Source organism: Salvia hispanica, chromosome 4, assembly GCF_023119035.1.
Source record: "Salvia hispanica cultivar TCC Black 2014 chromosome 4, UniMelb_Shisp_WGS_1.0, whole genome shotgun sequence".
Classification (NCBI taxonomy): Eukaryota; Viridiplantae; Streptophyta; class Magnoliopsida; order Lamiales; family Lamiaceae; genus Salvia; species Salvia hispanica.
Genome location: NC_062968.1, coordinates 56,147,886 through 56,171,491, shown reverse-complemented (window position 1 = coordinate 56,171,491; position 23,606 = coordinate 56,147,886). Strand labels below are relative to the sequence as shown.

General features: G+C 37.3%; 3 protein-coding genes and 1 pseudogene across 4 annotated transcripts; 1 reads left to right on the top strand and 3 right to left on the bottom strand.

Annotated features, from left to right (window-relative positions):
- Positions 1-207: 207 nt before the first annotated feature.
- LOC125218933 (protein disulfide isomerase pTAC5, chloroplastic) lies at positions 208-3,233 on the bottom strand. 2 transcript variants are annotated; one of them, XM_048120743.1, is made up of 8 exons: positions 2,848-3,233; positions 2,314-2,571; positions 1,647-1,742; positions 1,422-1,541; positions 900-1,128; positions 582-619; positions 376-489; positions 208-279 (listed from the first exon to the last, which is right to left on the bottom strand). In XM_048120743.1, exons 1-7 carry the CDS (start codon positions 3,196-3,198, stop codon positions 391-393), a joined length of 1,191 nt encoding a protein of 396 aa, XP_047976700.1. In that variant the 5' UTR covers positions 3,199-3,233; the 3' UTR covers positions 208-279; positions 376-390. The 2 variants fall into 2 exon arrangements, with proteins under 2 accessions (XP_047976700.1, XP_047976699.1); XM_048120742.1 differs by lacking the exon at positions 208-279 and having other exon boundaries at positions 281-489.
- Positions 3,234-4,262: 1,029 nt separating this feature from the next.
- On the bottom strand, positions 4,263-9,036 carry LOC125185266. The gene is made up of 11 exons (XM_048081775.1): positions 8,876-9,036; positions 8,675-8,749; positions 6,898-6,993; positions 6,736-6,811; positions 6,553-6,648; positions 6,392-6,471; positions 6,200-6,307; positions 5,980-6,117; positions 5,261-5,366; positions 4,782-4,993; positions 4,263-4,631 (listed from the first exon to the last, which is right to left on the bottom strand). The coding sequence occupies exons 1-11, from the start codon at positions 8,942-8,944 to the stop codon at positions 4,563-4,565; spliced, it is 1,125 nt and encodes a 374-aa protein (XP_047937732.1). The 5' UTR covers positions 8,945-9,036; the 3' UTR covers positions 4,263-4,562.
- Positions 9,037-13,870: 4,834 nt separating this feature from the next.
- On the bottom strand, positions 13,871-14,694 carry LOC125224550 (acanthoscurrin-2-like). Its single transcript, XM_048127969.1, is given in 2 exon segments — positions 13,871-14,292; positions 14,295-14,694. Coding segments are annotated over 2 exon segments (591 nt in total). The 5' UTR covers positions 14,655-14,694; the 3' UTR covers positions 13,871-14,061.
- A 1,871-nt stretch (positions 14,695-16,565) lies between these two features.
- Positions 16,566-23,080, top strand: LOC125221474 (annotated as a pseudogene).
- Positions 23,081-23,606: the final 526 nt, after the last annotated feature.

The window sequence follows — 23,606 nt, the reverse complement described above, 5'->3', positions numbered from 1 at the left end:
CAAAAAACATTAAATGATAGTTTCCACTTCACAAAATGAGGTATAGTCATCCGTTAAAGTTTGGATACATAATGAAATCTCAAATGATGGATGGAATTTCATGGGTCTTTATAATTTTAAAAAGATCTAAAAGTAAGATGTTTTTGCTACAAAATATAAACCAGCCTATACAATTATATCGACTTTATCTATGGAAATATCAACCCATTAAAAAACTACAGTAGCTAGTTAAAGAAAATTAAAATAATACACTTCATCTATCCCTCTTCTTTATTACTCCTACAAGAAAAGAGTATGATTTATATAAATTTAAACAATGGAACATAGCTTCAGTAGGTATAACATTAATGTTAATTAAATGAGAGTATGATTTACATGTATAATGAATCATCAAGTGGAGGTTTTCCCCTGACAAAGCTCACAGACTGTGTATCCAAGTCCTTCACAATATGGACACTTTGCCTCTCCTTCATCAACCCATTCTATAAACTGCACCACACAGCTCCCCATCATGTTATATTCATTCAAATCCAAAATATGAACATTAATTACTTATAATTACTAAATCAATCTCATCTAACCTGTGGCTCAATATTTGGCTCCCCAGTTCCATCACATTCTGCAACAAAACCCCTTATATATTAGCACAAAAAATGTTATGCATACTAAAACTATAATCTCTGTTTACTTGATTATAGGCGACTTAGCACGAACGTGTTGCTTACACGAAGGGCTATTCTGTGTAGTCAATCCGTTGAGGCCTACTTGGTCCGCCAGTTTTATTCTTTTTTGGCCTTTGTAAATTATGTGGTTTGTTGTAGCAAACTTTTACAAATGTAAAGAAAATATTCCAAGACAGATTAAAGATATATAGAGAGAGAGATTGAGTAAAATTTTACCCATGCACAATAAACGGCCTTCTCCTCGACAGGTAAGACAATTGGTAGTTGAGTTTACTTTCGTATTTTTTACTATTCGTTTGCTTCCTCCAGAGAGCCTTGAAGAGTCTTCCCACCGATTCTCTCCAAGAAGAAAAACTCTAGCTCGAGGCACCCCAGCTTCTGTTGTACTTTCGTCTGTTTCAACTTCATTTATATCTGTCGAAGCAACTGGGGCTCCATTAGCTCCCTATGAGAAAAAAGTTGCAGAAACTGGTTCAGACTTTGTATCAATATTTCATTTCATTGCAGAAAAGAAAGTTTAAACATCGAGTATTATCTAAGTTTAAGCATCCATTTCCCTACATTGAACTAAAATTTAGATGAACGAAGCAGTAATTATCACAGAAAGAAATGCAAATCGGACGACAAAAATCTTTGCAATCAAGAAAGGAAGTGGAATGGCATAGTATTATGGAATAGTAATTTTCTCAGACTAGCTGCCTAGAAGTGGCGAACAAAAAGGTTCAATGAGAGAAGTACTTTCTCTGGATCAGTTGATTCAGGTTCTTCATTTTTGGTGACTCCCGACTCAGAACCTCCAAATAACCGGTGCAGAAGCTCTGCAGTCATAATGCCATCTTCACGCAATCCTAACGTGGCCTGCCAAAAACAGAGAAAAGTCATCAATTTTACGTCAGTGCTTTACTTCTTACTTGTATGATGTATCCAATGAATTCAGTTAAAGAGTCTTAATATGTTACATACTTGCCAGGTTTTTACAGCACGCTCCGTTCCACTTGAGAAGCTAGAAAATTCCATGTCCTCTTCCCCAGAGTAGAACCCGAGTTTCTGCAAGGCTTCCTATCAAAGACACCATGAATAGGAATAAACAGTGGTGAGTATAACCAGAAACTTTAGATCAACGATCAACAAGATATTTCAGTCACACAACACAAGTTATAACAAACAACAGAGCCTCGAGCCTATTCTTGTATCTTAGCCATTAAATAAGTTGTAGTAGTGCTCCAGGTAAATCTCAAAACTAATGTTGGAGAATAAGTAATGCAGCGTACTTTTGATTCTACAAAGTTCCAGTGGAAAGTTTCCCGGAGGGGAAAGGTGGGGATTAAACGAGCCATCTCTCCCACAAGAGAGTTTCTCAAAGGAAAAGTTCCAGTCATCCTACCAAAGCCATGTTTTACTATTCCCTTCTCCGAAAACAGTAAATCAAGATACTTCAAAATTGAACAATTTAAGTTTCCTATAAAAGTGTAGCTTAAGGTGATACCGGTGTAACATTAACAGAAGGATCAGAATATCAAACTGTAACCAGAGCTCCTCACCCCAAATTTAGCAATACGTAAGGGGGGCTGCCGGCTGGGGATACGAATCATACAACTAGTTTCCAATCATAGCTACAAAACAACCATACCTGCATTGCCCCGACTTCATCTCCTTCTGATCCTATTCTCAATGTTGCACTTCTTAACACCTTTTCCTTCTTTTCAGGAACACTGATCACTTCCTTTACGACAATTTCTTCCTCCGCCTCCTCCTTGATCACTTCCTTTACGACAATTTCTTCCTCCGCCTCCTCCTTTTTCGCTGCCTCAACCACTAACCGCACAGCGCTAGTTCCGGCCTCAGCAATTCGGTTCACACTCTTCGTTACATCTCCCTCCTTGAGAGCCTAAAATGAAAACTGGACATCTATAATCATCAAAGTTACTCTTTGGAACAAAACTTATAGGATTGATGGGTACAGAAACATCACACCTACTGACCTACATGAACTGTCACAAATCTAACAAAAAACCCCCAAAATTCAATTTCCAGCCACGAAGGGGAAAAAGGCAAAAAAATTAAACTTGAAATCCACCAATTAACCCAATCAAAATCACTGACAGCAAAATCAAGATGTTGAATTATGATTAGAAATTAGGAACATCCTCTTGCCATTATATACCTGCAACAATTTGGCGATATTTCCGACGGTTTCGGAAACGGAGGCGCCCTGGATAGAATTGAGGCGCTCAAGGTCTTGAATTCTGAGCTTAAGGCTGTTTATCTCTTGCAGCAGAGCTTGGCGCTCGGCGTTCCACCGGGATTCTTCTCTCAGCCAGCGGCGCTCCTCCCTCAGCCAGCGCTGCTCCTCTCTCTGCCAGCGGGCCTCCTCGTCGACGGGGTCGTGATTGGGGGGGAATGCGAAGCACGCGTGGGATTTGGATGGGGATTTGAAGTAAAGTGCATTGGAATTGGGTTTGGGAATGAGGGAAAGGGTGGGGTTTGGAGTTAGGAGGAGTGTGGAGGGAAACATTTGTTATGATGGGTGGGAATTTGGGGAGACTGGAGATTTTTGTGGGAAATATGGTTGAGGTAGATGATGCTGACGTGGCGGTGGTGGATATTTGTGAAGCTGTTATTTTGAATAATCAGTTTATTTTTAATTTATCTAATCATATATATTATTCACTCATACTCTTCAACTAATTCAAGCTTCTACTTTATCTAAAAACTTTATTATGTACTCCTTCCGTCCGCAAATAGGAGTCCCATTTTTCTATTTTAGTTTGTTCGCAAATAAGAGTCCCGATTCACTTTTACTATAAATGGTAACAAGGTCTCACCTTCCACTAACTCATTCCACTCACATTTCATTTAAAACTAATATATACAAGTGGGACTCCTATTTCACTAACTTTTTTCTTCCCACTTTTCTTAACATTTCTTAAAATCCGTGTCGCTCATGAATGAGACTCCTAATTACGGAAGGAAGGAGTAATTGACTGAGACTATGTATACCTATTTATACAATTGTCAATAGATTGATTTTAATTTATTATGCATAAGTAAATGATGTATAAGTTCTCGTGCTTATTTTACCCATTATCATTTAACACATACAATAATGCATCTTTAATATTTCCTAGCTTTATCACGATCTATAAATTTCTTCTCCTATTTTTGAAGTAATTGTTATGAACGAATGCTAAAGGTATTTGTATCGATATTGTTGTAATTGTTTTTGGAAGTCCAATATAGAAAAATATGGGAAAAATTAGAAAAAAGGTATAGGGAAATTTAGAAGATAAATTGAAAAAAAAGAAAGAATTCGATGAATTTGAGGATTGAATAAAGTTAAGGCAAAAGTGAGAAATTCAATTTCACAAAGAATATATTTAGCCAAACGACAGCTTCCCTGCCACGCGTGACCCTGCCACGCGTGACCGAGAGTCCAGCTTGCGTTGCATGCACGCGCGTTAACCATGGTCGGGCATCAAGCTGCGTTCGCAGTAGTACTACAAATGTAGAAATCTCCATTTCCAGAATAGGTTTTCTTTTAAATTGAAAAATCAAACATAGAAGGGGAGCACACAAGAATATCCAAGTAGAGCATGAGATTCATGCCTTTATTGGCTACAGGCACAATACAAATATAATTACAAAACCAAAACATAATAAATAGACTTCCTCTCCGATTTCTCAATAACTCCCAAGGACAGATACATTTATGAGCTACCCACTAAATAATCAATCAAAAAAGAAGCTTCTGAAGCTGCATAACAACAAAATAAATCACAAGCAAAACGACTGATCCGCACAGACAGCATCGTGTTTCATAGCAGACAGCGAGCGCCTCCCAGATTTCAGTGATAAATGTAAATCATTACTTTGCTGATATTAGTCGAGCTTGACATTCGAATATAAAAGGGTGTCCTTGGTGATTGACATGTTGAGAAGAAAGTAGATCTGCAACCGACAAAAAGACATTATCGGCTAAGAGGTCGAACTCTCTGTTATTTATATAGTGGATAAAATCCCAGTTTCTTATCCTTGATGCAAGTAGAGTGGATTAATTGAACAAAACACATAGTGCATGCATTTAAAAAGAAATCTTACCCCCAAAATAGTGGCAATAAGAAGAATGATCCCTGTTATCCAGGCCAAGGTAAGTCTAACAAACGCTATTTCTGCAATTATGATCTTCCCAGGTGAGAGTTTTGTTTGCTGCAGCGAACGTGCAGATGATCGAGTATTTACTGTGAAATGGAACATATTCTCTTGCTCTGCATCAACCCAGCCCCTGTGGGCAATGACTCCAACAATTTTCCCTGCCAAAGGGCTAATATCAGTTTCTAAGATCAACACCAAAAAGAAGACACGAACATATATAATCAGGCAATATTCATTTTCAGACGGCTGAATAACAAGCCCAACATTCAACTTTATTCAAGAATAATATAGCTATACAGGCAGATAAAAAAATTGTAAAAACTGATTATGCTCTTCAAGATGACAAGATCATCAGAGATATTAGTAACACAACAAAAACTTAGGTTAGCTAGTAGTTCGTGCCAATAATTCAAAAATGGGGATACCTTGGTATGCTTCCTGCAAAGAGTCAAGCATCTTCGATATGGAATTGACAAATACTTCCATTCCATTTTGAGCAATTTCGTCCCTTCCATAGCGATCTTGTAAAGCCTGCCAAAATAAAGCATCGAACAAGACTTGGAATCATGAACTGCCACAAGATGTTTATGTTTGGCCACTCAAAGATATCTCAATCAGCACTTTAAATCAGACGAAATAAGTAGTTTCTAGAAAAGCTTCATTGTTTTGCAATCAAAAAGATGCAATTAGCTATATCTGGAGATCTTACTAATCTTGTCCATTACATAACATCTGCCTAAGCAGAATACTAAGCACTCCCTCCGTCTACCATTAGGAGTCCCGGTTCACTTTTACTGTAAATGGTAGGTAGACCTCACATTCCACTAACTCATTCCACTCTCACATTCCACTATCTTTTCCACCCACTTTCTTTAATGTTTCTCAAATCCCGTCCCGAACTCAAATGAGATGTCCTAATGGCGGAATATTTGAAACAAGACATTTCAGGTTATAGTTTTCTGCATATTATACTCATTCTACTCAAGAAAATAAAAGAGATGGAGTCATCAGACTAAACCAACCCCTATGCAGCACAAAATGGTGTCAAAGTTCCAGGAGTTTATTGTTTGGGCCAACTTATACATAATGTGGCAGTATTAAACCAATCAGAAGAAACAAATGGTTTCAGTAAATTATGGATGACCTTGATTCCATCAAATCTGCCTGTCATAAGCTCTGCAGGATTGCGTTCACTTTTTGTCAATACTCGATGCAACTCCATAGCCTTCTTCATATTACTAATAAGCATTACGAGACTTGTTGCGAATTCTCTGTCAGCTCTCTGCCGAATTCAAAACAGATTATTTGAGCTATTTGCAGAAAGAAAGTAACTAGTAACCACCGGAAAACCTAAAATCAATAACCTCTGACATATCAAGTCTCATAAAGGCACCATTAGAAATGGGAATGAGTAGCTCCCCGCTCAGTGATTGGGATGCATCTTCAACATATGATCCACCCAACCAGGATGCCTGATTACAAGAAAACCAAAAATCCTCATATATTAAGTTCACAAAAAGTGTAGGATTTGGTGGGTGGGAAAAGAGAGAACTAACATAATCACTCAGTTCTTTGTCTGAACATTCAGCATTGCTTGAGACTTCGTTCAGGGACACCATTGAAAATTCATCTTCACCTGCTCAAAAAATACAGTACATCCATAAAATATTCAAAGAAGATAACTGTTGAGGTATGTGAAATCACAAAGACCCATTACCTGGAAGCTGAATGTCCACTCTTTCTGTACCTTCAACCTTGATCTTCAGGGTGCTACTAGATGGAGATTTATCTGAGCGGCCAACAAGCTGGGAATCTGTATGCATTACAACATGGGGCGTGCTTTACCACACAGCAAAAAAATAGGACAGCTGAACATAGAAACCAACTTTGAGAAGCATACCTTCAGCTCCTGTAACCTCAACCATCAACAAGGCGCCGGGCCTATCAAATGGGTTGGGCGCAAGAACCTCATTCAGCTACAAAATAAAAGTAGGTAAACATTGACAGCATAGACACAGCTAGTATATGCACAAGATGAAGTATAAATCATACTAGAATGTACCTTGGATGAGCTATCAGCAGAGAGTGTAGAAGGGGGTGCAAAACCAAGCAACACTGATGCAGTAGCACCAATTTCGGATGGAGAAAGAGAAACAGTCTGCAAAGAATCAAAGATTTTATTTCTCATAGTGATTCAGTGAAGCATGAAATTTAAATAGGCTGTCAAATTATTTACATTCAGTGTCAGAGATACAAGACGAGAGTTTAAACTATATAAAATATAAATATGATAGCATATTTTATTGAGAGCTAAACTCTCTATGAAAGACTAGGAAATACTATTTGACTTAAATTTCAACAGAGGAATTCAAGATATTAACAGATCCACTAACAAAATCAATTTGGTTCGTGCAGCATTGCAAAACCATAAAGCAGATAAGCATTGGAAGTCTTGAAGAATCAAGTATTCAAACTAATGATTTAGAACATGATACACCTAACTGCAGTGTACATGAAGCTGCGGGTATTGTATATCACCCTACAAGGTTTGGCATGGTTACAGCCTTTAAATGCTACTCAAGAAACTTCAAAATACTTCAATTCCTTTCAACCAAAGAGATTAGCATAATACTGTAATGGTAACCTGACCTCTCAAGTGGTATCATTTTTTCTAATCAGACCTCCTAGATGAGATAAACAAGAGACTGAGACACTGTAGAGTAAACTGAGGGAATACAAGTCTCACAAGATGTGATCCAGGTGTTCAGGGAGGTTCTTGAGGGAACAGAGACATGTGACATCCATCTCCGTAATCCACCACACAAGTGAGCTAGTCAGCCAGTATCACCAACCACAAAAGTCAAAAAGAGATGGAACTTTCTAGGCATAGGAACCATCAAACTGGATTTGAAAAGGATTTGGGGTAGGTGGATTTAAGGAGAATATAAACCATGGGGAAAGAAAGACTTGAGAAAATAATTTCAGAAGTTTATGCATCAATCCAAATCCGCCTTCTGACAAACGCCTACAAGCCTAATACCTTCTAATTGCATCAATAGATAACACAGCTCTTGCACTTCATCCCCTCAAAGGAATGTAAGATAAGGTCCTAAGGGTCTTATTGAGAAAGCAGCAGAATACCCCGAACTTCACATTTCTACCTCTGGCTTTCTTATACTACTTTGTTTGTCCATCAAAACTATGTTCCTTTCAATAAGCTTGTAGCAATTCAATAACCCTTGGACATGCAAACATCTAAAACAATTCCCCTATACTTTTCAGATCCCGGTTTTCTTTATAAACACATTATTATTTCAATCTAAAACAAGGTCACGAAAAAAGTACTTTTCCTAAGCCGTGTTAGGAATTTCTCACAAACTGCATTCATAGTACAGCAAGTACAGTCATTCTCTTCTGCAGTAATGCATCAGAATGAAACCTAAGCGTGGCCTGAGATTTAGTAGTATCACTTTTCATCTTAATGATTCACATACTAATCCAGAAAGATAAAAGGTAAATACTATTAAAGGGGGAAACTTATCCAGATCCATTATTTTAACAATAAAGCCACAATTTGGGACCCTTTCCACGGTCAATGACTCAACTTAACATCACAGCAGAACTGAATTCATCCATCAAACAATCGCCAGGAAAGTAAAACATTCCAGATTCAAATACATATATTCACAAACTTGGTAACGATCATCACATTGGAACTCTAAAAATTCTCGCCAGACTTCGAACGCCACATCAGATACTTAGCATACAGACTCAATAACGCACTCAAACATTATGCGCAAAAGGAAATCAAGAGTTCACTCCATAATCAGAAAACCTACCTGATCTGATGAAAGGCGAAGATATTGGCGAGTAGGACTATCGAGGAAAAGAACCGAGGAATCACCATAAATCACCTGAAATAAATCAAAGCAATTCAAATTCGACTTCAATACATAGACATTCAGCATTTACGATCCAGAAATTGATTAAACACGCGTGAGTGCGTGCATATTGTAGCGAGAAAGGATGAGACGGCAGACCTTGGAGTGTAGAGAGAGAAGAGAGAGGATGAACAGGAAGGAAAGAGAGTAAGCTCTCTGGGGATCCATGATCGAGAGAGAGAGAGAGAGAGATGCGCAATTGATCTGTGTGGTGTGCAAACACGAAGATCTGAAAGATGAAGACGAATACAGCTGAAACGACTGCGTTTCGTTGAATTCCTTCGATTTTTTTATCTATTTTTTCACGTCCATATCTGTTTAACATTAATAATTTGGTATAATACTTTTTTATTTGATAAATTAGATCGCAGATATTTAATATAAAGGGGCCCAAGCCCATGTAGATGACTAGAACAATAAGTATTAAATACTTAGGGAAGCCAAGCCCAAGCCAAATTAGATCATTTTGATCCATTAGGAAACTTGGATATTTTTAAAGGATTAATAAAAAAAATTCATTATTAAAATAAAATTGCATGTACCAACGGGTTGCAGCGCAGTTAGTAACGCGGAGTTGTGGTGACCATGAGGTCACGGGTTCAAACCCCGCCGCCCGCTGGAAAACTTTCGGCCTTAATCTGCAAGCCCGGTCGAGCAGGATTAGTCGGATTCCGCTAAAAATGCGGGTTCGGTACACCTGTGGTTAAACCAAAATAATAATAATAATAATAATAAAATAAAATAAAATTGTATGTGCTAATGTGGATAAGTGCATGATCTTTGTAGCAGCTGATCAAAATAGTTAGGAGCGTCGATAGAAGACAGAAGCAATGTGGTGACCGTCACTAACAATGAATGACGCATGCACGAAATGCAAGTGAACCTTGACGAACAAAAAATCAAAGTGAACCAGAATAAATGATAAAAATCACATTCAAATTTAATTTTTACATGAAAAAAGCGCATTCAAATTAATTTCAAGTGCATGCATGGTGATTGGCCAAGTGAAAGAGCACAAATTTTTAGCAGTATCAAATTGAATATTAGTAAGAATTAAAGATGAAAATCACAACAGAAAAAGATACCAATCAGCTAGCTTTGTCACTTTATTAATTGCTTACTTTACTTTCTATCTTCTTTTATCAAGTTGACCATTTAGTTATGCATAACGAGGCTAACACTACATTATATGCATGGCAGAATTCTATGATAATTATTTTTTCCTCAAAGAAAACATATTGATAACAAATTAATGCAATAAGAGCATTCATATCATATTTTCAAGAAAATATATCGCACAAATAAATAGAGAAAAGGGCAGAAAAAGTAGGATTCACTCTCCACTAACTTTTTCAATTCACTTTTCATTACATTTCTTAAAACCCGTGTCCAGTCAAAATTTGAGGGACGGAGGGAGTTTCAAATTTTCAATTATGGTATATCTATGTAGTCAATAGTTATGTTTAATGTAAGGTCTCAATCCTTCACCAATTAGCAAACGTGCTCCTAAAACCAAACCAAAATTACATGGTCCACCATACAAGTACCAAATGAAAAATTAATCAAAAGCTGAGTAGAAAATAAATCTAATTGCTCCAAACAATGACTTTATACACGTACATATTACTCAAAATAACTTTAAGGGTGTGAATATGCAATTATTAAATACTCCAAGGACAACCATGATAAAAGCTGAAAAGCACTGGTCACACATGATGCTCATATATTTATCCTAATTAATACTCCCTCCCTCTGTCCCACTCAAGATGACCACATTCTTGAAGGGCACGGGTTTTTTGAAAGTATTATTAGGTAGAATACAGTAGAGAAAAAAAAGGTTGTTAAATATTTTAATGAGGAGAGATGAGAGAGGAGGTTATTTCCAAAATTGGAAAGTGGTCATCTTAATTGGGACAAACAAAAAATGAAATGTGGTCATCTTGAATGGGTCGGAGGGAGTAAATCATTTAAAACCCTTACACACCATGTGGTTTTAAAAAACCCCCATTTCTTCCTCCCTACCTTTTCTTCAATACCCTAAAAACAAGTAAAAGTTTATCTTGTATTTTCCACACACACTGAGGTCCACTTGGTGGTTCATGGATATTGAATTCTTGAGTACTAATATTGGGGGGTGTTGGTGGGATTTCTCTTGCTCATATCTTCATGGCAAAAATCAGCACAAGTTTCCATTCTTTCTCACTCATCCTCTTCCTATTCTTGACCATTAATTTCCCAAATTCATCAAAAGGGAGAATGTTATTGCAACAACCATCTTCTTACAAGATGAGGCAAAATGAAACTAGTACCGGTTTCAAGAATAGGGCATCTCATCACCACGCTTCCGTTGCTACCACTAGAAAACCGTTTCGCGCAGCTGCTCATGAAGTTCCTAGCGGTCCGAATCCGGAATCCAATTGAATATATGTTCGAGTTTGCATCGATTTCTTGGCATATATTTTGAGAAGAATTAGGGTTTTGAAGAAGTTGCTGATTTCTAAGGTATTGCTAGTTAATTAATTAAGTGTTTTTTTAGTATTTTTTTTCCTTTCTCAAAACATAAATCTATGTAAAGTGCAGCATTATAATCAATTTTTTTTTATTTGGTCAAGGGTGGTTCATTCTTAATTACACAAGAATTTGTTCTTTATTTCCCTTGCTATGTTGGTGCATAATTTTAATATTCCACATTGATAAACAAATCTTCTTAGTTCAAAGAATAGGTGCAATTTTTTTTTTTTTTGTGTGTGTAATATTTTTTACCGTTTAATGCCAAACAATGCTATAAATTACTACTTTATAATACCCTTTTCACATTTGGTGAATTTCATGTGATCAAACTATGAGAAGGCTATTTCAAGAATCTTTGGTGGCAGTGATTCAGAGATGTAAAAAGATGAGAAGTCAATAGTGAAGTGTTGTCTTCATGCAAACTCATTTTGTGTTTGATAAAATCTTCTGAGTTTTTCTTTTGGCATTGTTGAAAATTATTATGAGTATGGTGCTATGAGCTATGGAATTTTGTGTTTGTCCTGTAAAAAGGTGGCCCAGGAGCCTATGGGGGCTCCAGACAAAAAAGAAAGTGATTTGATATGATGATTTGCATAAATATAACAGTCCAAGATTCGAATTATTGATGCTTTTTATGTCACGTAAGCTAATTCCTAGGTGTTTCAACTATATCTGCAATGATGACTTTGCCTTTTGTTAATTTTAATACCCACTTTAAAAATCACAAAAAATCAATGTGTAATTTTAATTGGATCCTAGTTTGTTACTTAATTTGTTATGTTTTGGGAATTTTTGTGTTAATATAATTAACTTAGAGCATCTCCGGTGGCGTCTTTTCCACTAGGACTTTCACTAGAACTTCCCACACAAAATTCATGCCACGTCATTACTAGGACTTCTCATTGCACTAGGACTTCCCACTAGAACTTCCCGCAATAAAATTAATAAATTCACAATTAAAATTAAAATTTAAGGAATTAAAATTTACGGAATTAAAATTTCGACACGAGCCATATTTATAGAGTTTTTTTTATAAAAAAAAAATTAATTTTCGGTCAGACGTCTGAGTGGGACGTCCTACCCACGCCACAGTGGCGGACATCAGGTAGGACGTGGGGCGGACGGGCGAGCCCATCCGGCGGGCATATGGGACGGGCGTGGGCGCCCTTCCCCTTCACAGCGGCGGACGTCCGGTCGGACGTCGGCGACGTCCTACCGCGACGTCCGCCGTAGGAGACGCTCTTAACTATTACTCTATTACTCCCTCCGTCCCGCTTAAGATGGCACATTTTCCTTTTTAGTTTATCCCAACTAAGATGACACATTTCCTTTTTTGGAAACAATATCTCTCCAATTAATACACTCAACCACTTTTTCTCACTCCTATTAAAATATCCATCTTTCTTTATCTCTCTACTTTAATACTTACACCCACCTTCTCTCTCTCCAATTAAACACTTTAACCAATAACTCCTAAAACCCCGTGCCGGCTAAGCAATGTGTCATCTTAGCCGGGACCGGGACGGAGGGAGTAGTACATTATTCCTTCTGTTTTTGTTTTTGCTTATTTTTTTATATACACGTTCTTTCCTTTTGTTACGTAAATGGCTTACATAATTACTATACTCCATGAAACATCAAATATATTCTCTATATGACTCGTGCTAGTAAGCTATAATAGTATAAATTAAAACAAAAAGGTCTAATGAAATATGACTCGAACATGATAATTTGAACGCCAGCTCTCTTTGCATAAATCACTCAAGAAAAACAATACACCAACCATTCATTTGAAGTTTAATTGTTAAATCACAGAAAAGTACCATTATCTCCTGAATTTTATGTAATTACTCTGTTTAAGGAGTAGGTAGATATGTAGATCATCTAATTAGACCCAAGTGACTATGTCTTTGTATCATTTTGACATTATTGTTAAAATTATGGGAGCTCTCTAGCCAACCTACCTTCCTCCCTAGCTATATGAAAGGATGACCTTATCTACAATGCCCCATACACATAGCCAATTCCTTTAAGTATTTAATAAATTTAATGTGTCCCAAAATTAAATCAAGAGGCATGTCAACTTTAACGTATTAATGTCTGGTCCCTTACACATTAATTTCATTGCTTTTTTGCTGTTTTTTAAAAATAGATTATGTACTACTACTACTACTTTGGTATTCACTCTCTTTTACTACGCGTTTCGTAATACATTAATATAGGTTGTGCGAATTTATTCGCGCATATATATTATTGTTTGGAAGGAAATTAATCAAACTTGAAACAAATTAAGTACTCCACCGTCCGTGAAATGTGTCTAGTTTTTGGTCCGTCCACAAAATGTTATCCACTTCGCTTTTTTTCCATTTCTTATATATGGTCCTCAATTTGCACTAACTCATTACACTCACATTCTATTATAAAACCAATATATAAATGTAGAACCTACAATCCATTAACTTTTTCCGGTCACTTTTCTTCACATTTCTTAAAACCCATACCGAACTAAACATGGACAACATTTTGCGGACGAAAGAAGTAGTATTCGTGATTACAAGAAAAAAACATGAAAAGAAAAAATTATACAACGAAAATATTAAATTTATTACAAACAAACATCACATATCTCATGGAAACACAAACACTTCCATCACCAATCACTACAACAAATAAATAAAAACACCACAAACACAATTACCTACCAATATTCAACACTCCCAACTACTTCAACATAAATGAAAATTATGAAATATAACAAAGAGTTAAAGACCAATTCAATTGCCACCACCACCACCTCCACCACCACCAAAGCCACCACCTCCACCACCACCAAGACCACCCCCACCTCCAAGCCCACCACCCCCTCCGAAGCCGCTTCCACCGCCGCCTCCAAGCCCTCCACCATTCCCAAGACCACCCCCACCTCCTAGCCCTCCTCCACCACCCCCTCCGCCACCAAATCCTCCCCCACCTCCGCCTCCCAAACCACCACCACCGCCACTACCCCTCCCCCCAATCCACCACCGCCCCCTAACCCTCCACCACCACTACCTATCCCCCCACCCAACCCCCCACCACCACCAAGCCCACCTCCTCCACCCAAACCCCCACCGCCGCCAAACCCTCCTCCACCACCAATCCCACCGCCGCCAAATCTACGCTTGAACCCCTTCCTGTGGCCGCGCCCTACGCCTCCACCGAAGCCGAAGCCCTTCCGCAGAAACGGCTTCGGCTTCCTCAGAAACGGCTTCCCCAACAGCTTCTTCTCATCATCCACAACATGATCATCTGCACAAACCAAACAATCCACAAACAAAATCACCAAAACTAAACCAACAAGAAATCGAGAAGCTGAGCCCATCTTCATCACACGGCATGCAAGAATTGCGTGACTATACACTATATTTATACTACAAAAAAGTTACTTATCTCTAAAATTAATAGTATAAAGCACATTGTATAGTTGGTCCCCTACAACCCAACTGCCAACTTATTTTGGAGTAAATGTGTGTCCAATTTAATAACTAGATTGGTAGTCATTTAAATTTCACCTCTCCATAATATTTGAAAACTTGTACTATAAAACTAAGAAATTCTAATTTTTTTCAGTTATCTCATCCGTGTATCAAACGATTGTACATGGATATTTCAAATGATTTAATATTTCAAATTTGAATCTTGTGAGATTTGAACAAGATTTAACCAAATTTTGTTAGTTAAAGTTGCTATTATCATTTACGTAAGTAATTTTGTAGCCCAACTAGTGGAAATAAAACGATTTTTTCCCTCTCTTTCCCTCTTCAACTGTAATCCAACACTTTAAATTCAAGTACTTATCCAGATTGGGCAGAAATAGTTGTGATTTTGAGTGGTTGGATTTTACTTTTTAGTGAGTAGAGTGTACACATGCACAATACTCATATTCGAGTTCAATTTCTGATCTACTCCTACTAAATTTAATGCAGTCAGGTGTTCATTTATTCATTTAAGTACTACTAGTATTATTTAATGTACTACTCCCTCCGTTCTAAAAAAATATGCAATTTGAGTTGAGTACGAGTTTTAATGTTAAATTGGTAAAGTAAAAGAGAGGTAGAGAGAAAAAATAATTTAAGTATTGTTAGTGGGAAATAGATCTCACCTTATTAGAGAGAAAAGGGTTTCCGAAATTGGAAAGTCTATATTCTTGTGGGTCGGAGGAAGTAGTATATATACTCTCTCCATCCATGTCCCATTTTTGACATGCTCGAATTTAAAATATTGTTAGACTTTATAAAATGAAGTGGTAAAAGAAGTTAATGGAATGTGAGTCTTACTTTTATATATTAATTTTATTATAAAATGTAAGTGGAGTGATAAGTTAGTGAAACGTGGATTCTCCTTGCCAACTATAGTAAAAGTAAAATGAGATATTTATTGGTGGAAAAAAAGAAAAGAAATATGAGATATTTAATGACAAAAATGACTAGAATATTATTGAATAGAGCTCGTATTATAAAACCATAGCACGGCGTTTTAATGAAAGAGTGAGATTAAGAATAAACCATAGAACTTAATTGCACTAGAAAAAGTGAGAGCATAGAGTTAATTAAACGGTTGAGCATAAAGCTGCCATTACTTCCATTTAAGATAATTTAGAATAACTTAATTAAATATGGCAAAAACTTTTTAAATTTTACTAGTTTGCACAAAAAAGGTATCATTTTGACATTTTTCATAATAATCATCATAAATACGTAAATTAATAATCACCATATACTTAAAATATACATGAATAAATTTATTTTTGAAATAAAAAACAAAATACCACGTGATTCGCATCCATTAGCTTCTTGCATGCTTTTGCGCACATCCACGTATAAGTCATCGTGCTTAGTGGCCACGTGCTTATCCGGGTACGTGTTTTGGGCGGTCACTAAGGTCATCTCCAACCATTTACACCAAATTTAAATTCATTTTTGAGTATATGTCTTATCGAAAATTAATTTTATTCCAAGCATTTACACCATATTTAATTGGTGTATGATTGAAAATAATCTATCAGAATTATTGAAAAGTAGAGGGACCTATTAATAAATAAAGTAAGTTAAAGAGGAAATTTGAAATAAAAAAAAAACCATTTAAAAGGCGGGGAAAAGCTTAACTGCTTCACTATTCATTCAGGTGGAAACTTTGCCCCTTTTTCCAAGAAAAGAAATCGCGAACACTTCAACAGAATTTCTCGTAATCAGCTTCAATTTTGCGATCATCTTCAAGCCCTAGCCCCAATCTGTCTACAATGGATGCAGAGCACCCGGCGCTGAGGGCGAGTTCTGCCGGTGGACTTCTGGCTATGCTGAAGGAAACTCACCCGAAGCTGAAATTGCACGCTCTCACCCATCTCAACGCCTTTGTCGACTACTTCTGGCCTGAGATCGCCGATTCCATCCCGCTTATGTGAGAATTAACGTTAATTTGAATTTTGAACTGGAATTTTGTGCATTGTTGATTGCGGGGTTATTGCTATCAAGTTATTGCTTCTCTGCGATGTGGATTTTGATGGAATGAATGGTTGATTTTGTGGCCGTTTGGATTGAATTAGGGTAATATTGTGGTTATATACGCAAAACTTGAGGAATTTAGCATTTAGGTGTTTTCTGTAGTGTTAATGCCATTAAGTGGCGGGAAATTTAGGTTGTTCTTTTAGGGTAGTTATTGTTATTGAACACTGAATCACAGCGAACAGAGCTAAGATTTGGTGTTGATTGGACTATGGCATTCAGTTTTAGATTATTGAATGTTTGTATTATACATTTGCCTGTTTCTTGTATAGGCTTAGTCTCTCATGATAATTATTAGTACCCTGTAACATTTCTGTTGGCGTTCTTTTAAATAGATGCTTCTTCATTGTGCATAAATTTTGGCAAATTTTATATCATTGGTTGAGTTATAGCTTGCCTGTTCTGACTTGTTAATGTTTTGATTTTGCTTTCCAGTTCTTTTTGGCGATATGTGCTCTGTGAAATATTAACTCGCCATCCTGAGATCTTCTGTGATATATCTCTTGATTTTGATGACTGCAAGTCCGCTACATGGTGATGAGGTTTTTATAAATTTTACCAAGCATTCTATGGGCCATTACTCTCATATTCAGTCAATCGAAACTGTTTTTTCATGAGAGAAGAATCTTCTCCTTTTGCTTTTGGTTGCAGAAAAAGTTTGTATGAAGATGAAGAGTATGGCCAAAAGGAGCTAGCTGCCTTGTTGCTATCAAAGGTGAAATATCTCCTTCTTTAAAAAAATTCAGTTTCTGTTTTGATATATGATTTGGTTGGCCCATCAGAAATTATATACGTGTGTCATTTTATTTGTCAGGTGTTGTTATGCAGACGAGCCATGAAATATTTCTCGGATTTTAATTTGTCAGAAACTATAAGTAACTTGCTTAAAATGACTTCAAACTGCACATGACTTTTTATTTTTGTTTTATGTTAGTCTTGTTTTTAATCTATTTGACTGTGCAAAAAAAAGTGTGAGTGGTATATATATTTATTTACTTTGTTTCTACGTAAAATTGTCTTTTTAGTAAGTTATAATTCTATTCTACTGAGTCTATGTTTCAGTTAATGAAAATAATGTCAGAGCTTAGCGTGTCAAACTTAGTTATGGGGAATGCTTTATTATGTAATTTTAGCGTGTATATATGTACTAGACATATGTAAGTCCAATCTTAAGCTTTCCAATGCTGGAACATGTTTGATATTTAACTTCATTATCCCATGTTGAGTATATAATCTGCCAATGTTACCTGGGGGTAAAAAAATCATATAAGAACATAAACACCAGTGCTGCCAGTAGGAACATTGTGAACACAAAGATAGTTGAGGAACATTAGTCAATATCCACATTAGAAATACACATGATATGCTGTATTAGATTCACATAAAGTTTATTATGGTATAAGTAGCTGTAAATAGAATCTTGGGTCAATTATGTTTGTGAGAGAGAAACTAAGAGCATGAGTCCAAACTGTTGTGGCTTTGGAGACGGAAGTGCTGCTATTGTTAAATAAGGTTGTTTAGTATAACTTGTAAGTTTCTGTTTATTTTGGAAGAGCATGTATAGGTTATTTAGCGGATACAAGGCAGATAATATTATCATACATGTCTAGCTATCTGGATAAGTGCATCCAATCATCATAATACTACAACTGCTGCTGATAGGTCCTGAAGAAGTTTCACACTTGCATGAAAAGGTATCATCTTGCCTGTGCTAACTTGTATATTTCATCATTTTGTGAAGAAGCATACGATCTGAATTTGAATAGGAGCTATTTTAAGTTAGGAATATATTTAGTAGTATCAACTATGTAAAAAGAATAGCTTCAATTCAGACATATGTTAAGTTATTTTCTCTAAAAAATTATTGTGCATTCTATCATTAGGTTTTCCTTTATTTGGGTGAGCTGAATGATTCATTGTCCTATGCTCTGGGAGCTGGCCCTCTTTTTGATGTATCTGAGGACTCAGACTACGTCCGTGCTCTACTTGGTGAGAAATTTTTGGTTACCACCCCTTTGAAAATTTTTCACTAATATTCTACTCTCTTTTTCATTAAGATGACAGTGGCCACTTGATAGTTTTTGTAGGAGTATTTAGTGGTGCTGATGTCCTACTCCTACGGATGTGCTTTAATGCTTTACTGTTTTTAATAGTTTATGTTGTATTCTTGTCTCACTCAGCTAAAGCAATAGACAAATATGCAAAGCTTAAGACCAAAGCAGCTGAGACGAACGATAAATCAACGGTGATTGACCCTAGGATGGAAGCGATTGTTGAGAGAATGCTGGATAAGTATGTCTAGTAAGCTTGCTGTTACAAAACATAATTATGTGGTTTCCTGACATGTGTATTCCCTCTGGCTGTTCTCCATTTTTTACAGATGTACAACAGATGGAGAATATCGACAAACGATAGGGATGGCAATTGAATGTAGAAGATTGGATAAGCTTGAGGAAGCAGTTGTAAGAAGTGACAATGTTCATTCGACAATTAACTATTGCATAGATGTCTGCCATTCCTTTGTCAAACAGAGGGAGTATCGACGTGAGGTAACCTACTTTAGCATATATTATTTCTGTGCTAGTTGTGTTGTATACAGAGACTGGAGTAGACCTTCATATCCGAGGTTTCTAAATTAAGTCTGTATTAGGTCAGTCGGCCTCTAAATTACAACCAGACGATGATTAATTTCAGATTGGAATGATTGAATTGCATTTTGATCCATAGTTTCGAGTGATTTAAGATTTTTTTTGCTAAATGCATGCATTTCTGACATGTGGTTCTACAGATACTCTGCCTTATGGTCAAAATACATCAGCAGCTGCCATCTCCTGATTATTTGAGCATGTGTCAGCACCTAATGTTCCTAGATGAGCCCGATGGCGTTGCAACCATATTGCGAGAACTCTTAAGAACAGAAAATGTCGATGGATGCACTATTGGCATTTCAGATTGCATTTGATCTTGTGGAAAATGAGAATCCAGCTTTCCTTTTGAAGGTGAGTGATCTGCTTCCCAGTCCCAAGTCACAGCCTTCAGAGCCTGCTCAGGTGTTGGAGTCAGCTCAGCCAGATTCTGCAGTAACTGAAAATGCTCTGACAATGGAGGATGCTCAAATAACAGATGTACTTGACAACAGAGGATGCTCATATCAAGCAAACACAGTATATACTGATCCAGTTGAAGCAGTTTATGCCCAAGGGTTGCCAAAAATCAGAGGAATTCTGGATGGAGAAACTTCCATACGGTTGGCGCTGCAATTCTTACACAGCCATAACAAGTAAGGCTATATTATTTTTGTCTTTAATATCTATAATGGACTAAATTAAAACCATGATGCATTTCTTTCCCGTCTGCTTACAGATCAGATCTCCTTATTCTTAAGACAATAAAGCGGTGTGTTTTGATGAGAGATAAAGTCTGCCATACTGCAATTGTATATGCTAATGCTATTATGCATGCTGGAACATCTGTTGATACATATCTGAGGGAAAATATGGTAAGCACCTATTTCTTTGTTAACATCATTTTTTTGTCAGATTCTGTTCCATCCGTTTTTTGGTGTTATTTCAGCCAATACTTCAATTAAATGTCAGGACTGGGTGACGAGGGCCACACATTGGGCGAAATTCAGTACAATCGCAGGACTTGGCGTCATCCATCGTGGTCAACTACAACAAGGAAGGTCCTTCATGGCACCTTACTTGCCGCAGGATGGGGGTGATGGTGGCTGTCCATACTCGGCAAAGTGGAGCATTGTATGCTCTTGGTTTAATTCATGCAAATCATGGAAAAGGCATAACACCCTTTTTGCTGGAAAACCTAAGGCGCACTAAAACAGAGGTCCGGCCATTCTTTAAACCTGTTTTTCTTTCCTCCTTTTCCCCCAAGCAGTGATTAGTAACATATTGCTATGATAAAATGCTACAGATCATTCAGCATGGTGCCTGCCTGGGCCTTGGTTTGGCAGCATTAGGAACTGCTGATGAAGAGGTCTTTGAGGAAGTAAATAATGTGTTGTATACTGACAGTGCTGTTGCTAGTCAGGCTGCTGGTATTAGTTTGGGTTTAGTGATGGTTGGAACTGCTACTGAGCAGGCTGGGTCTATGCTTGCATACGCAAAAGAAACCCAACATGAAAAGATTATTAGGTGGCTAGTCATGAATCTGAGGTTGAGAGACTTTTTAACCACTTTTTATATCACTTTATATTTGACTGTGACATGATAACAGGGGTTTGGCCTTCGGAGTAGCACTTACAGTCTATGGAAGAGAGGAAGAAGCTGATACACTCATTGAGCAAATGACTAGTGATCAAGACCCTGTATTGCGTTATGGAGGCATGTATGCACTAGCCTTGGCATACAGAGGAACATCAAACAATAAGGCCATTCGTAAGTTGCTGCATTTTGCTGTATCAGATGCAAGCGATGATGTCAAACGAACTGCTGTTCTTGCCCTTGGATTTGTAATGTACTCTGATCCTGAACAGGTTGTGTATTTGGTTTTCCATTTTGATTCCTACTTTGTTGCTGTCTGTCTATTGATGGACTCTGAGACTTTTAAGAAGTCAACTTGCATTTATTTGATGTAGTATTAACTTCTTTAATATGTAGTGCACTAAAACTGTCTCCCTGTTATCGACGTCCTACAATCCACACATGCGTTATGGTGCTGCACTGGCGGTTGGGATTGCTTGTGCAGGTACCGGGCTTTCTGAGGCCATATCGTTGCTAGAGCCACTAACCTCGGACGTTGTCGACTTTGTCCGTCAAGGCGCTCTAATTGCAATGGCAATGGTGATGGTTCAGATCAGTGAAGCTAGTGACGCTCGTGCTGGTGCTTTCAGGTATTGTATCTGAATTTCATGTTCACCTTATCTATGCTTTATCTTTTCTCATTTCACCCTTTTTGCTAAATATTTAGGCGACAATTGAGAGAGATAATCATGAATGAGCACGAAGATAACATGAGCGTGATGGGTGCTATATTAGCTTCAGGGATTATAGATGCTGGCGGACGGAATGTGACCATCAAGTTACTTTCAAAGACAAAACATGATAGAATGACTGCCGTTGTTGGTCTTGCTATTTTCAGTCAATACTGGTTCTGGCACCCATTCATCTATTGCATCAGTCTGGCTTTCTCACCAACTGCCTTAATTGGTGTGAACTATGACTTGAATATACCCAAGTTTAATTTCCTATCGCAAGCTAAGCCGTCATTGTTTGCATACCCTAAGCCTACTACTGTCCCCATGGTTGGTATAACTTCTAGTATGCACATTGCAAACTTTTTAACATCATTAAGAGTTAAAATCAGGGCTCTTAAGAAAGAGTCCGAGAGGCGGGCCGAGGCAATGAAATCTAAGAAGAAGCAGTCCGAGAAGTTGGCAGAGGCATGCAGGGATTGTAAAAAAGAGGCCTTGAGAAGCAGGGCTAGGAAGAGTCTGTTCGAGAAGGCAGAAATAAGTCCTGTAAAGGGTAAATCAATCAACCAGGATGGGGATTCAATGCAGGTAAATATTTGTACGATGCCATTGTTTATAATATTGACACTTCGTTTATGATTCATATGCTTTCCCTTTCTGGGTTCTCATTCATGAAGCATTTCTTAGAGGGTGAATTGATTCTAACATGCTTATTTGCAATGACATTTCATTGCCTTTGCTGTTCAGTAAGTGTGAACTTAATATTTGCTTAACCCGGGGTTCTCTTCGCTTCTCTTGCCAGGCTGATAGCAACGCGGAGGAGAAAACAGAACCTGAGCCATCGTATGAAGTTTTAACCAACCCTGCAAGGGTAGTGCTTTCTCAAGAGAAATTCATCAAATTTTTGGATAATAGCAGATACATGCCAGTTAAGAAAGCATCTTCAGGAATCGTGGTATTCAAAGATCTACGACCAGATGAGCCCGATGAATTTTCTATCACTGGTACTCCCTCGTCAGTGTTTGATGTGTTTGGTAGATCAGCCCCTGGGCAGCAGGGACCGGCCACAACAATGCCTGTCGATGAAGGGCCTGCACCCCCACCACCCTTTGAATTCAGCTCGTAATCCATTATCGTTGTAGATAACATTTTGTGGTTCGTTCTGCGTGTTTCCATGGTCTGTTCTAGCTGGTCAGGAGTTGTTCAGTAGTCAAGTGCCATTCATCTGCAGTATCTCAGTCAATCAAGAGGAGCTAACAAATTTGGGTTTCTCTCCATGTAGATATCTTAGTTTCACAAATTATTTGAAGTATGTTTCGGTACAAAAACAATATACACGATGTTAAAAAAATGATGCAATTTCACTGGCTAGTAAATATCCACAATTTACTCATTTTAGTTTATTTTTTGTTGAGTTTAACGCATTGTCATTTTTCATGTTCTGAGTTACTTGCAATAACAGACATACAAGAGAGATAAGACTACTATACTTGAAAAAATAAACGAGATATAAACTACACTTTGAAAAAATAAACGAGATATAAACTACACTTTGAAAAAATAAACGAGATGTAACAATACTTTCAAATTAATACCAATTTAGAATATTTTTATAAGTTATTCTTCCCCGTGCATTTTACACGAGGCTTATCATGTAAGTTAATTTTGAACATTCTTTTATTACAAATTTCAGTATTATAATTATAATCCTAACTAATTCCTAACTAATTTAATGTTAGTTACGGATGTCTGCGCCAAAGGTTTCGGTACTCATTTGAAACACTTCAATTCTCTGCATGCTACTCCATCCGTCCCCGATTAAAAGTCACATTTTTTCATTTTAGTCCGT

Excerpts from the sequence above, each read along its gene's own strand:
- LOC125218933 (XM_048120743.1), bottom strand. The coding sequence starts at position 3,198 with ATGTTTCCCTCCACACTCCTCCTAACTCCAAACCCCACCCTTTCCCTC. Across the intron at positions 1,542-1,646 it reads GTGCTGTAAAAACCTGGCAA|GCCACGTTAGGATTGCGTGA; the intron begins GTATGTAACATA and ends TGTTTTTGGCAG. Across the intron at positions 1,129-1,421 it reads AATCAACTGATCCAGAGAAA|GGAGCTAATGGAGCCCCAGT; the intron begins GTACTTCTCTCA and ends TTTTTCTCATAG.
- LOC125185266 (XM_048081775.1), bottom strand. The coding sequence starts at position 8,944 with ATGGATCCCCAGAGAGCTTACTCTCTTTCCTTCCTGTTCATCCTCTCT. Across the intron at positions 8,750-8,875 it reads TTCTCTCTCTACACTCCAAG|GTGATTTATGGTGATTCCTC; the intron begins GTCTGCCGTCTC and ends GATTTATTTCAG. Across the intron at positions 6,472-6,552 it reads AGTGGACATTCAGCTTCCAG|GTGAAGATGAATTTTCAATG; the intron begins GTAATGGGTCTT and ends TTTTTTGAGCAG.